The sequence below is a fragment of the Amblyomma americanum genome, chromosome 6, assembly GCF_052857255.1.
Source record: "Amblyomma americanum isolate KBUSLIRL-KWMA chromosome 6, ASM5285725v1, whole genome shotgun sequence".
NCBI lineage: Eukaryota > Metazoa > Arthropoda > Arachnida > Ixodida > Ixodidae > Amblyomma > Amblyomma americanum.
This window is the reverse complement of record NC_135502.1, coordinates 187,716,753-187,729,982: the sequence shown is the minus strand read 5'-3', so window position 1 is coordinate 187,729,982 and position 13,230 is coordinate 187,716,753. Positions and strand designations below refer to the sequence as shown.

The following is a 13,230-nucleotide window of genomic DNA, read 5'->3' as shown; positions in this document are numbered from 1 at the left end:
GAGGTATTGCGTCGCTTTGCCTGGAGTCTGCGGTTCAAAAATCTTGCCCTCACAAAATGCAACAGACTGTGTGTGATCAGGTTGCGCGACTTTTATCAGCAGGCTTCCCTGGTCATTTCAGCTGTCGCTGAAACCCTCCTGCAGAAGCATAAAGGCGCCCAAAAAAGATCTGAACCCCCTTCTTCAAAGCCGGTGGTGGTCCCTTACGTACACCAACTCTACCACAACCTAAAAAAAAGCGGCCGGCAGGCACCGTGTGCCCTTGGTGTTTTCAGCACCCAACAAGCTATCTAAGCTATGCCCTCGCATCACGGGTTGTGCCGGCAGGGGCTGCAACAAAAAACATAGAATCGCCTACACTAAATGTGCAATAGGAGTGGTGTACTGCATTCCCTCTCATGTGGGGCTTCATACGTTGGCCAAACTGGCCGCTGTACTAATGACCGGCTACGGTAGCATGCCAAAAACATAGAAAACAAAGACACTGTAGTCGGGTACAACTTAAGAAGGCAGCGGCATTTGCCCCTCAAAGGCGGATGCACACGAGCCTCCGCCAATAGGCGCGCACTTCAGGTGACGTCATAAGCCGGACAGCCGGTGACCCCGCCGACGGAGAACATGCCTAACATGGCCACCCTCGCTTCGAACTGGGCCGAGTCGCGTCAGCGGTGTGCATCTCCCCTCGTCAGAGTGAATTCGAATTGTTTGTGGGCGTCTGTCATGTCAGGAATATTACTGCAAGCTTACGATGCACAACTTGTGCCGCGTGCGTTTGTTCTGAGCCGTGAGGCGACGAAAAAAGGTTACAACGAACATCGGCAACTGCGCTGCGCTTCGTCTGGAAACAGGATCCCGCAGCGGCACACCGCTACAAACAAACATCGTGCGTGTTTGTTCTATGGTGTTTTATTTTGCTCCTAAGTGAAGTTACGACGAGGAGAATTTGCCAAAGTCTGGTACCTACTGTGAGCGGCGGGTGTGTTAGTGTACTGTGCCCCTGCGTTTCACGTCGGACGTGGCGAAGTGACGGAGCAAAACCATTCTTAGGATAAATGAGAAAAGCGTGCGCAGATGAAACCAACCTACGAGTTCCTCAACCGAAAAGATCTGCGGAAGCAACCTCCAACGCAGAGATTTGTTGCTGCCAGCTCAGCGCGCAAACGATCGATCGTTGGCAGCAGTATGATAAGATAGCCGAGCGTCTAGCAGGGCGTCGTTCGAGTGTTGTGTAGCACCGTCGATTGATCACTTTCCACCAGTGCTAACAATCAGTGACTAACACACGCTGCTTGAGCGAATGTCATTGGATTATTAATGGCCAGGCGTGTGGGAGCAGTGTTTGTTTCCTTAATGTCAGCCTTAGTACTAATATAAAATTATGACCGATACACTGGTGCCTTTACAAGAGAGCTTGGCATGAATTCGCGTCTCTGTATGGCTTAGAATCCTTCACTCACTACACGCGCCAGCTGTAGAATGCCTGCTGTGACACAATCGAACATCAGTTGTGCTGCCAGCGCTTGACTTGCTTTCCCACAACACAGCTTTGCGCTGCTTTTCAATTGTTATGATATGTTGCTACTAAAACAATTCCAAGACAGTGAAGGCAACAGAGCCATTATGTACATCAAATAAAAGTACGACAAAGTAGGCACAGCTGGTTGTGAACTGACTCCTAATACCTCTACTCGCGTCTGCATTAAATGTGTGTGCATGTTTTCTTGCGTGTTTGTTTATATTTGTTATGTTTGAGTTCCAGCATTTCCGATACGCGAGGCAAGATATGCTAATCAAAGTGAGCTCAAGAAATGCGATGCATTTTGTGGTGGAACATTGCCTAGGGGACTCGGGAACATCTCCAACCTGAGGCGTGAATCTCCATGCATGGTTATAAACATCAGGACAACGCACCATGATGAAAGCCGTGTTGTTTTCCCCTTTTTTGCATTTTAGATCTTAGTCTTCGCACTCGCGTTTGTGTGCATGTGTGTGAATATGTGAGTGCTTCTGTGCGTGTATGTGTTTATTATTCCTATTTGTGTCCTTTTATTTTTGTGTTTGTTCTTGTAAGCATGCTGCATCCACCTCTTCCTTTACAATTTCATTAACTCATCTCATTCAAAGCACCAAGTCCTGTGAATAGCAGGGCTGGCCTCTTCGATGTCATTAAATCCTTACATTCTTGTCTACCTTGCCTCCTCAGTCTGCCATCTTGCTGTGTTTTCTCCTACTATTCTGACCTTGCTTCTTGTGCTGTTGTCGCAACGTGATTAACAAACTTGCACTAAAGAAACTTCTATCAGCTGTGACGACAGAAACATTGACCGATACAAAATGTTAAAAGCATCACGTGGCTTGCGCAATAACTTCGTCTCTTACCCCTGTTAATGTGTTTATGCATCAGTGCATACGGCAGCTCGCCAGGAGTGCACATGAAAGGGTGCCATATTGTGCAACAGCATCTTGCGATGTTGTTGCATTCAGTTTTAATAAACAGATGGTTTCGCTGCCCATCACATGTGGTGGTACACATAACATTGTGCAGTGGATTATAATTTCCTGTCTTGGCGCTTTCATCATTACAAATGCAGTTTTCTAGTGAATGGAGTCCAGCAAAGCAGTGCTGTGAGAGCTTTTTCAGCTTTCACCATTTATTACCTCACCAATATCACTGACTGAATCTGGCCGTCATTTTGCCTACGGCTTGTAATGAACAAAGTGACTCACTAAAACACGTTCAACCTTGCTGAGCATTTTTCTGGTACGTAAATATGACAAAAAAAAATGCTAGCAAAGTTATTCACGTTAATAATTGTGCTTGCATTCGCGTTAATGCCAGAGTCAGATAAATAAACTAAAAATTGGCTATGACAAGGCTGCGCTTTTCAGTGCATACTGCTAACAGAGCCATAAAGCGTGCTCTGACTACTGTTATTTCAACATGGGGCCCGACAAACTCGACGATGGCTGCCTGAATGAGCATTTTGGGCCTCAATAAGCTAATGATATTTTATATTTATTCTCTTATTCTCATTACTTGTGTGAGCCAGATAACCAATATAAACAATGCAACCACATGAATGTGCTTTGGTGTGCAAGCTGCTAACAGTGGCTGTCAGTTTCGTGTTGACTACTGGTATCACAGCTGCACTGGCTATGACATGACTGCGATTTTCAGTGCATACTGCTAACAGAGCCATAAAGCGTGCTCTGACTACTGTTATTTCAACATGGGGCCCGTCAAACTCAACGATGGCTGCCTGAATGAGCATTTTGGGCCTCAATAAGCTAATGATGCTTTATATTTATTCTCTTATTCTCATTACTTGTGTGAGCCAGATAACCAAAATAAACAATGCAACCACATGAATGTGCTTTGGCGTGCAAGCTGCTAACAGTGGCTGTCAGTTTCGTGTTGACTACTGGTATCGCAGCAGCACTGGCTATGACATGACTGCGATTTCCAGTGCATACTGCTAACAGAGCTATAAATGCAGTTCAGGAGAGCAAGCTGCCGGGCTAGTTGGTGATGCATGTTGTAAACTTGGAAGCGCAAAAAACCGGACGACGGACAGAGTAAGGGAACACAAAAAACAGGTTCGCGAGCGCCACTACCAACTGTTTATTCATGCTGAGGTACAGAAGTTATATAGGAACAGAATTGTCGAGCATGCGCGTGGAAAAGGCACACAAACCGCACAATCACACAAACCGCACATCAGACATGCGCACAAGTTAATTAAAAAAAGAATCTAAAAAGGCACATTCCGATAAATAAACGTGTACTGACGTGTCACTGACACAACGATCGGACAGCTTTCGGATATAATAAGCCTCTAGAACGAGCCTAGCCTTATCATTGCCGCTCTTGCCTAGAACCGTGGTTTTCTCCAACCTTGCCCTACACGTGCACGAAGCAATGTGACGCACGATATTAGCACTAGTGTCTTTGTTTTCTATATAGAAAACAAAGACACTAGTGCATATAGAAAACAAAGACACTAGTGCTAATATCGTGCGTCACAGCGTAGGTGATCTTCTTGCTTGTGAGCCACGCCTCTCCTGTCTTCTAAAGTTGTACCCTACTATAGTGTTAATCTCATGCGTCACCTTGCTTCGTGCACGTGTAGGGCAAGGTTGGAGAAGACCACGATTCTAGGCAAGAGCACCAATGATAAGGCTAGGCCCGTTCTAGAGGCTTATTATATCCGTAAGCTGTCCGAACGTTGTGTCATCGACACGTCTGTACACGTTTATTCATTGGAATGTGCCTTTTTAGATTCTTTTCTTGATTAACTTGTGCGCATGACTGATGTGCGGTTTTTGTGCCTTTTCCATGCGCATGCTCGGCATTCTGTTCCTATATATCCCCTGTCCCACAGCATGAATAAACAGTTGGTAGTAGCGCTCGTAAATCTGTTTTTGTGTCCCTTACTCTGTCCCTCGTCCGGTATTTTGCGCTTCCTAGTTTACAACTTGGTCTTGAAGCATGCGAAGAACTGGGGCTTCTGCAGCGGGAAGTTCACAACGTAACAGTGAACAGTTCTAATAAAGTTGAATCCCGGCACAACGAATGCCGCTTCAATGAAATTTTCGTCACAACGAAGTATTTTTCATTCCCCGCGAAATCCTCATAGAAGTTAATGTATTAAAATTCCCTCGAAAACGAATTACTTTGTGAGCACGCATTCACTTTTACGAATTTTTCGAGAGCCTTCACCAGTCAGTGGCCCGCCTTTCTTCAAAAGTTGGGCGCTGTATGAGATTATTCCCTGCTAAAGCAGTGGCTTGGAGCAGCTAAATAATGCACGGAATGTACGTTTATTACATTTTCCTGTATTCCTTCTAAAAAATTTGGTTGGGAGTTGTTTATTCATCATAGGGAAGCAGCGAGGAGACTTGTTGGCGCCATGCGAAGGCCGCCGGCCTTACGAGGGCCAAACACAAATCCAAATCCAGTCGCCAGCCTCCCCTCCCCACCTTCTCCGCAGCCCTTGCCACCATTTTCTTGTGTGTTGGTGTGTGCTGATCGTCGATCTCTCGCTGCAGTCTGATCTGGTCGATCGCCTCTGCCATGTCGCCGCCAACGAAGAAGCGAAAGTTTATTTCGCTAGAAGAAAAGGATAGAATTATCACCAAAGAGGAAAGCGGGAAGAAGAAGCCAATAATTGCCACAGATTTTGGCATCGCGCCGAGTTCGCTACCAAAGATTTTGAAAAATAAGGACAGCATTAGGCACCTTCATCGGGCACTTCAGCGCAGCACAAGAAAGTGACGCAACCAACGTATGAAGAGCTCGACAAGGCTGTCTATGCTTGGTTCGACGATACGCGAGCAACAAACATGTCCCTGAGCGGTAAAATTGTACAGCAGAAGGCCCTAAATTATGCTTGTTTGCTAGGGCTGAATGACTTTAAGGCAAGCATAGGATGGCTGAATCGCTTTAAAGAAAGGCATAACATCATCGGCAAGGTTTTGTGCGGTGAATTGGCATCTGCGGACGTTGACGGCGCATCAGCATGGGCAGCGGACAACATGACTGACATAATGAGCAGTTACGCTCCGTCTGATATTTATAACGCAGACGAGACGGGCCTCTACCTGTCAAGTACGTGGCAAGCAGCCGGTCGTGGATGAACCGTGCCATTTTTGCTGACTGGGTGGTGGCACTTGACCGCGACATGAGCAGACAAAATCGAAAGGTTTATTTGCTCTTGGACAATTGTTCAGTGCACTGCATTGACGACATCAAGCTGTCAAGTGTGGAGCTGAAGTTCTTCCCGCCGAACTGTACCTCAGTCATTCAACCCCTGGACCAAGGCATCATCCGGAGCATGAAGTCTTCCTACCGGGAGAGTTTGATCCAGCGGCTTCTCCTGAACACCGACACTGGTAGGGAGACGAAAGTCTTTTCACGGCTTTACAAATGATGGCTGCGGCATGGAGAGCAACACGGTGCAGCGTGATCCGCAACTGCTTCAAGCACGCTGGGTTCGTCGACAGCAAGGCAACCAGCATGACTGCAGCCACGGAAAGTGTACCATCGTCATCGACTCCGGGGATTGACGTTACTTGGAAATCGCTCCAGGATGCTGGAAACGTCCCTGCTGACATAGCACTGGACGATTTCCTCGACGCTGATGCGGACGTGGTTGTCCACGAGGAACAAAGCGATCAAGACATCAAAAGTGTTCACGAGCCGGAAGAGCCATCCGATCATGAAGACGACTCCGCTCAAGATTTACCTGCCCCGGCAGCCTCATCGCAGGTACTGGATGCCTTCGACGTTATTAGAAAATTCCTTGGCACACACGATGATGACGTTGCGATGTCGCTGTTAACAGAGTGCGAGAGTCGCGTGACGCCGCTGCTGGCAGTGAAACGCAAGCAGGCTTAGCTCACAGATTTCTGGCAATAAAACTATGTTTTGCTGGAGTGATTGCCTTGCATTTTTGGTTAATTTCTCGACAGCGAAATTTCGCGACAACGAAATTTCTCGCACGTCCCGTCGATTTCGTTGTAGCGGGATTCAACTGTAAAGTCATTCGTGATTACCAACACCTGTTCAGCGGCACAGGCTGTGTTCGACGCCACTATCGCATGGCCCTGCGTGAAGGCACCACACCTGCTGTCCAAACAGCGAGACGGGTACCTTTGGCTCTGCGAGAACTGCTTCGGCTAGAAATTGAACAAATGGAAAACGCTGGTATCATCACCAAGGTCACAGAAGCCACAGACTGGGTGAGTCCTCTCGTTATCATTCGCAAAAAAGACGGCAATATCCGAGTGTGTATGGACCTTAGCAAGATAAACGAATGGCATTAAGCGAGAACACTACGAAATGCCAAGGCGAGAAGATATAGAATCTGAGCTAGCGGGCGCAACAGTGTTCTCCAAACTTGACGCAAACTCAGGGTTCCATCAGATCCCATTCCACGAAGAAACCTCCAGGATTTGTACTTTTGCAACACCGTTCGGTCGATATCGTTTTTTTCAGATGCCTTTAGTTATTTCGTCGACATCTGAAGTGTTCCAGAAAACACTGAATGAAATTTCTGAATCGCTTCCTGGCGTGAAAGTGCACATCGACAACAAAATAATCTGGGGCACCTCCTGGCAGGAGCATGATGAGCGCCTGCGGTCAGCGCTGCAAGAAGCTGAGCAGGCCAGTCTCACATTTAATCGTGAGAAGTGCACAGTTGGCGTTCAAGAAGTTGAGTTCTTAGGCGACGCTATCAGAGCAGAAGGTATAAAACCAAGCCCAGCACTCGTGAAAAGTATGTTGGAAATGCCCGACCCCTCTGACAAATCGGGAGTTTTACGAATGCTTGGAGTCGTAAATTACTTTGGAAAATTTTTGCCCACGCTGGCGCAAAGAACGATTCTGTTCAGGAGCCTAATCAGACAAGACACAGCTTTCGAATGGACAGATAACCATGCGAGTGAATGGAAACTGCTATGCCATAGCATGAGCAAACAACCGCTCCTGTCAATGTTTGACCGAAAAAAAGCTGACAAAAGTGTCACAGGATGTTTCAGAGAATGGGATTGCCGCAGCTTTGTTGCAGTGTCATGGCAATTCCTGGAAACCCGTGGCTTACGCTTTCAAAGTGCTCACTGTCGCGCAGCAGCGATATTCTCAAATAGAGAAGGAAGCAATGGCTACCGTATACGGGTGCAAAAAGTTTCATCACTTCGTCTACGGTCGGCAGGTTATTGTGGAAACAGAGCACCACCCATTAGTTGCCATCTACAAAAAAGCAGTAGGCGATATGCCGCCGAGACTGCAGTGGTTCTTTCTTAGGCTGATGCATTATGACATCACAATATGCTTCGTTCCAGGAAAAAAACTTCTGCTCGCCGACATGCTATCAAGGGCCCCCGTTGAGAACGATACGAGCATCCAGAGTGATGACGTAGAAGTTCATGCTTTAAGTGTGGTTTGCTCACTTGTCAGTGACGACACATGGAAGCTCCGTTCTAAAATGCCTAAGTGATGGTATTCCTATCGAAGGGTCGCCGAAGTCAAGCAAGGGCGAACTGTCCGAAGTTAGAGGCATCCTGCTAAAAGGCTGCAAGGTTATAATCCCAACTAGCTTGCAACGAGAAATGTTAGAGAAAATCCATCACGGCCATATGGGCATTAAAAAGAATAAACTCAGGGCACGACGTCTAGTTTTCTGGCCTGGAATGAACTCAGACATTGAGGCGTTTGTCAAGAAGTGTAGCGTATGTATGCAGTACGCATACAGCCAACCAAGAGAGCCACTGAAAATGCGTCCTGTGCCTGAAAAGCCCTGGTACCGAGTGGCCATCGACATCTTCCAGTACGGCGGGAAATCTTACTTGTGTTTACACGATGCGTTGTCAAACTTCCCCGAAGTAGAACTGCTCAATGACTTGTCAGCGAGGAGCGTCATTGAGTCAACTAGCTCCATTTTTGCGCGATACGGCATACCAATGGAGGTATGCAAAGACAACGGTCTGCAGTTCGCAAGTAATGACTTTGCTGCTTTTGCAAAGCGATATGATTTCAAACACACCGCCTCGAGTCCACGATTCCCTCAATCAAATGGTCTCACGGAAAAGGGTGTGCAAATCGTAAAGCGCATCCTAAAGAAAACCACTGAACTTAAACAAGATTTCTGGTTGGGACTTGTTGCTTACAGGACCACACCTCTAGAGTGCGGCCGAACCCCTGCAGGGATCCTCCAGGGCCGCGAGCTTCGCACCACATTGCCCAGCGTACAAGCATGCGTACAAGCATGCGTACTACCAGGCGTACAAGCATCGCCAGACCGAAAGCCTCAAGCGGCCGTTGGCTCCACTGCAGAAAGGTGACGTCGTTCAGGTGAGGAAGCGCACGTGGTCACCGAAAGCTCAAGTCTAGCGTCAGTCCATGTTTCGCAGGTCGTACGACGTCCTCACCAAAGAGTGAAGAGTTCTGCGATGTAACTGGCGGCACCTGCTGCCGACCAGCGAATCCTTTGCGAGGGAACTGCCGGATTTCGTCGACGACGCAAACAGTTCGAACAATTCGGCAACCTTGGCCCGCACTGATCCACCGCAGTCACGTACTACCGAGCCACAGCTCGGCACAGCGCCTCCAACGCAGGATCCCCCGTGCACTGCCTCGCCAGCACCAGCACTAAGGAAGTAAACACAACAGAGAGCACCACCTGGGCGCCTCACGTACAACAAGGACTTTGTACAAGTGCTTTAAATTTCCAAAGCAAGAAAAGTCAACAAGGCATCTGTGTGAGTGACATACAACATTCCGATTTGTTTGTAACCGAGCTTTCTTTCTTTTTCTTCCTTCCAAACAAAGGAGGATGTATCGGTAGCTAAATCATCGTCCCGGAAGCCACGGGACATGCGCACATAGTCGGCTTCTCTGGGAGAGGAAGCCACCCTTCTTTCCAGTAGTGGCTATAAAGCACTAAGTTCCTTCCCCTGCACCCGTGCTGTCATGTTTTATCGGCTGCAGCAGCCGGTACAAAATGCGTATAAAATAATGGAAGTACTATTAAAACCTTGTTAATTTGAAGTAACTATGACTGTAGAAGATATTCAAATTAACCAGCGAGTATGTCCTGTCTACCTCGTTTCTTTTGTGTCGTGTCTTTTGCTCAAAAAACCCAGAAAAATTAACCAGGTTTTCGAATTAACCAAGCACAGCAAAAAAATGAAACCCAGGCAAAAAAATTCGTTGTCGGGAATGCGCTACGTGTAGTAGACAAACTTTGCAATTACCTTATACCCCACCCCCTACACCCCTGCATTGTCCCCCTACCGCATTTTGTTTTGCAGTGTCTTGCGCGATGGAACTGCGACTCAAAGCAATAAACACTTAACGGTGCGATCACAAGGACAATGGAGATCAAGTGTGAAAAATGGAGCTCCATCCTCTCTTTCATACTCACGTGCGGACCGATTGACTATAGCGGCAAACCAAACTGCAAACAGTGCTGTAGTTTCGGATTCCTTGGAGATTATAGGAAGTTCAATCTCGCAATACCGATCCCTAGTCCAAGGAAGCGACCACCAGAGCACACAATACATAATTTCTTCAGCAGAACCAATTTGCATATGAATTAGCTGTTGTCTGAAGCCCCAAGCATAATGCCATAAACAGACACTGGCACAGGGTGCGCACTACCCGCCGCTCAACCAAAACCACCTTTTTCCAAAAAAAAGGTTGACTTACATGCGATGGTACTAAAGTAGTTAGAGGTGCCAGTTACCTCACGCCCCAACACACCACTCAAAGAAATGGTCTGTCGTGGGCATGAAGCAACAAGGGTTGTGTCAAGCACAGGTCCATGTTTCGACGGTATGTAAGCCATACTATAGAATGAGTCTTGCGCTGGGGGCTGGGGAGCTTCACATATCAACTATTGCCATCTCTCTGCAGCGCCAACTCGCGGCTACGAGAGGTCGTCGCTTCACCGGTTTGCGGCGAAATCGAGATCGGGGATTTCAGCGCAGCACCCCAGATACTGAAAAAGCTCGTTAATTAGAACTTGACAGGACCGGAAAAAAGTTTGAATTATCCGATGTTCGAATTATCGAGTGGCCTCGAAAAAACTGACAAGAATTATTTGCATTACGGTACATGTACCGTATTTACTCGCGTAACGAACCCACTGGCATATTGAACCCACCCACCGCCGATTTTTGCCTAAGAATTTGAAAAAAAAAAGTGTCAGTTGTTAACGCTTCCCTCCGTTTCATGGTCCACAACGCATTTCTTGGCAGTGCGTTAAGATGCTGTGCAGCGATAACATCATGGTGTGTTTACCTTTTAACGTTAGCTCTAGCAAGGGGGGCAAGCGAACTTGGCAGAGTGCCAGCGCTTGTCTGGTTGTGCAAGCCTCGTTTTCAGTACGTTTGCCTTATCTATCATGCGATGGACGATTGGGGCGGATGCTGTCTACTGCCACTCAATCATTGGAACGCCCGACAGCAGCAAACACTTTTTGCAGCGAACAACGCTAAGAGCCAGCGTCATGATCGCGGCTCGGCTGACTGCGTGATTCGGTTGACGGCTAAGGGGTAGAAGGATGGATGACCCTAGCAAAGAAAAAAAAATTTTTTCGCACGTAACTTCATGGCCGTTGGCTGCGACCACGCCAACAGTGCTTATCCGTACTATTTCCGAATTAACAGGGCTCGAATGAACGAGTATTTAGTTGCGAGTTTCGGAGGCTGCGCAGAAAAGAGGGTAGGCAGCTGCCACCGCAGCCGCCAACCCCTACTCTCCGGCGCTTTTTTTTTTTTGCAACGTGCTGTGTTCCAAGCCACCCAGATGCGGCGGCAGGTAGTTCCAATTATCCGTAGTGGAAACGGCTAGCTTTCGAATTAACGGGCTTTTTTATACACAGTTCTCTATGAAGCTTGGCCAGACCAAGTGGTGTAGTTCGAATTATCCAAAAAATTCGAATTAACGAGCTTTCACTATATTCAAACTAACTAGGCTGGTGCAGACCACCACTTCAAATTATTCGGTCAAATTTGCATTAGAAATTACAGGACCGCAGAAATTCTTCGAATTATCCAAGATTTCAGATTGACTGGATTCGAACCATCGAGGTTTTAAGTACGGTATAAACGTGTGTAAGGGCTGCACCCGTGTATGGGCCGCACCCTGTTTTCCGAAACGAAATATTAGAAAAAAATATCTGTGTAAGGGCTGCACCCAAACTTTCCACACGACCCACTTGAGAATAGTCTTCAAAATGCACGCGCCGTGGCCTTCGTGATCAGCTTTGGCTACGAGCAACAGCCTGCTTGATCGCGGAGGCGATGCCTGCGCACAGGAGCTTCCAGGTGCCGCCCAGGGATTGCACCAGAGACCATGGCTCATAATCATCATCGTTAACTTTTTCCTCTGCTGCGAGGTCCCGCTATTTATATAAGGCATCAGCCTCACCAGCTCCATCGTTTTGTGGCTATCAAAGGTACGGGAGTTGTGGTTCACCGTAGTTATGGCTTTCGCATGCTGCCGCCGAGCATTGTAGTTTTAGCAGTTTTAGCACAATGGGTGAAGCACCTTAATAGCTACACAGCTGGGAGTTTGCTGTCAAACCCGACAAGCGTGCAGTGGGCAAGAAATTCGCCGTGGCCAAGAAGTGCGTCCGACGATGGTGCAACCAAAAGGATGCACTGAGGAACACAAGCTGCAAAAAGCGCACTTTCCGAGGCAAGCCGTGGAAGTTTCCCGAACTGGAAGAAGAGCTGCTCTGCTAGGTGATGGAAGTGCGGAACAACGGCTACGCGTTGACAGCGGACGTGCTGTGCGACTTCTTGTGGAATGAGTGTGCACCAGAGCACAGCACCAGCTCAGAGTCGGAAGACTCCACGAGTGGCGTTTGAACATAGAATAAATACCACTGATTTCCTAATTGGTTGTTTTTACTTAAAAAAAAGTTGTTTTTTTTCGCAAATCACATGTATGGGCTGAGCCACACACCGAAAGTTGGCCCTTGAATCTCGAAGAAAAAAAAAAGTGTGGCTCTTACACGTATTTATACAGTAGTACAAACCATATGAGCCAAGAACAAAGTATAAACGTAAGCAAAAGTGTTCGTAGCAAAAAGGGCAAGAAAGACAATGTGCTACTTTAGAAGAAAACTAAATCAAGTCACATTGCAGAGGGGGACATGGGCATTACATTTAACAATGGAACAAAGCAAAAAAAAAAAAGGCATGAAACACAGAGCACACTCAAGACCAAGAAAATGCTAAAAGTTACAGTTGACCATTCTGATGGATGGGGGAAGGCAGTTCCACTCTGTAACAAAAGAACTGTAGCGCGACCAAGACGAACACAAGACAGCGCTAGTCCTGTGTGCCTCTGTCTTGTGTTCATCATGGTCGCGCTACAGTTCTTTTGTTACAGTATGCACCATCTAGCCCAACAAAAAGTTCTTCTAAAAGTTCCACTCTCCACTAGTCTGAGCCGAAAATGAATCAACTGGTTTGATAGCATGGAATGAAATCTTTGTGGCAGTGATCTATACAGGATGATAAGGTTAAGCTTTATGTTCACGTTTCATGTACAGATTATGAAAGAATATTCAACGAATTTTGCATGATCCAAAACAAACAATCTGTATGCAGCATGGGAAATGCATTCGTGAAGATCCGTTTCCTGTTGACGGGATTTATTTACAGCTGCATGGCCACAGCTCACTATTTGTGGTGCATAGACAGCACGACTGCTACTGC

The 13,230-nt window shown here is 47.1% G+C and overlaps 2 protein-coding genes across 2 annotated transcripts in view; one reads left to right on the top strand and one right to left on the bottom strand.

The window, feature by feature from the left end:
* LOC144095630 (tight junction protein 1-like) overlaps positions 1-13,230 on the bottom strand; it is a 432,906-nt gene that overhangs the window by 316,504 nt on the left and 103,172 nt on the right. The window lies entirely within an intron of this gene.
* On the top strand, positions 4,062-12,633 carry LOC144094215 (uncharacterized). Its single transcript, XM_077628142.1, has 3 exons — positions 4,062-6,741; positions 8,670-8,851; positions 8,911-12,633. Exons 1-3 carry the CDS (start codon positions 6,601-6,603, stop codon positions 8,936-8,938), a joined length of 351 nt encoding a protein of 116 aa, XP_077484268.1. The 5' UTR covers positions 4,062-6,600; the 3' UTR covers positions 8,939-12,633.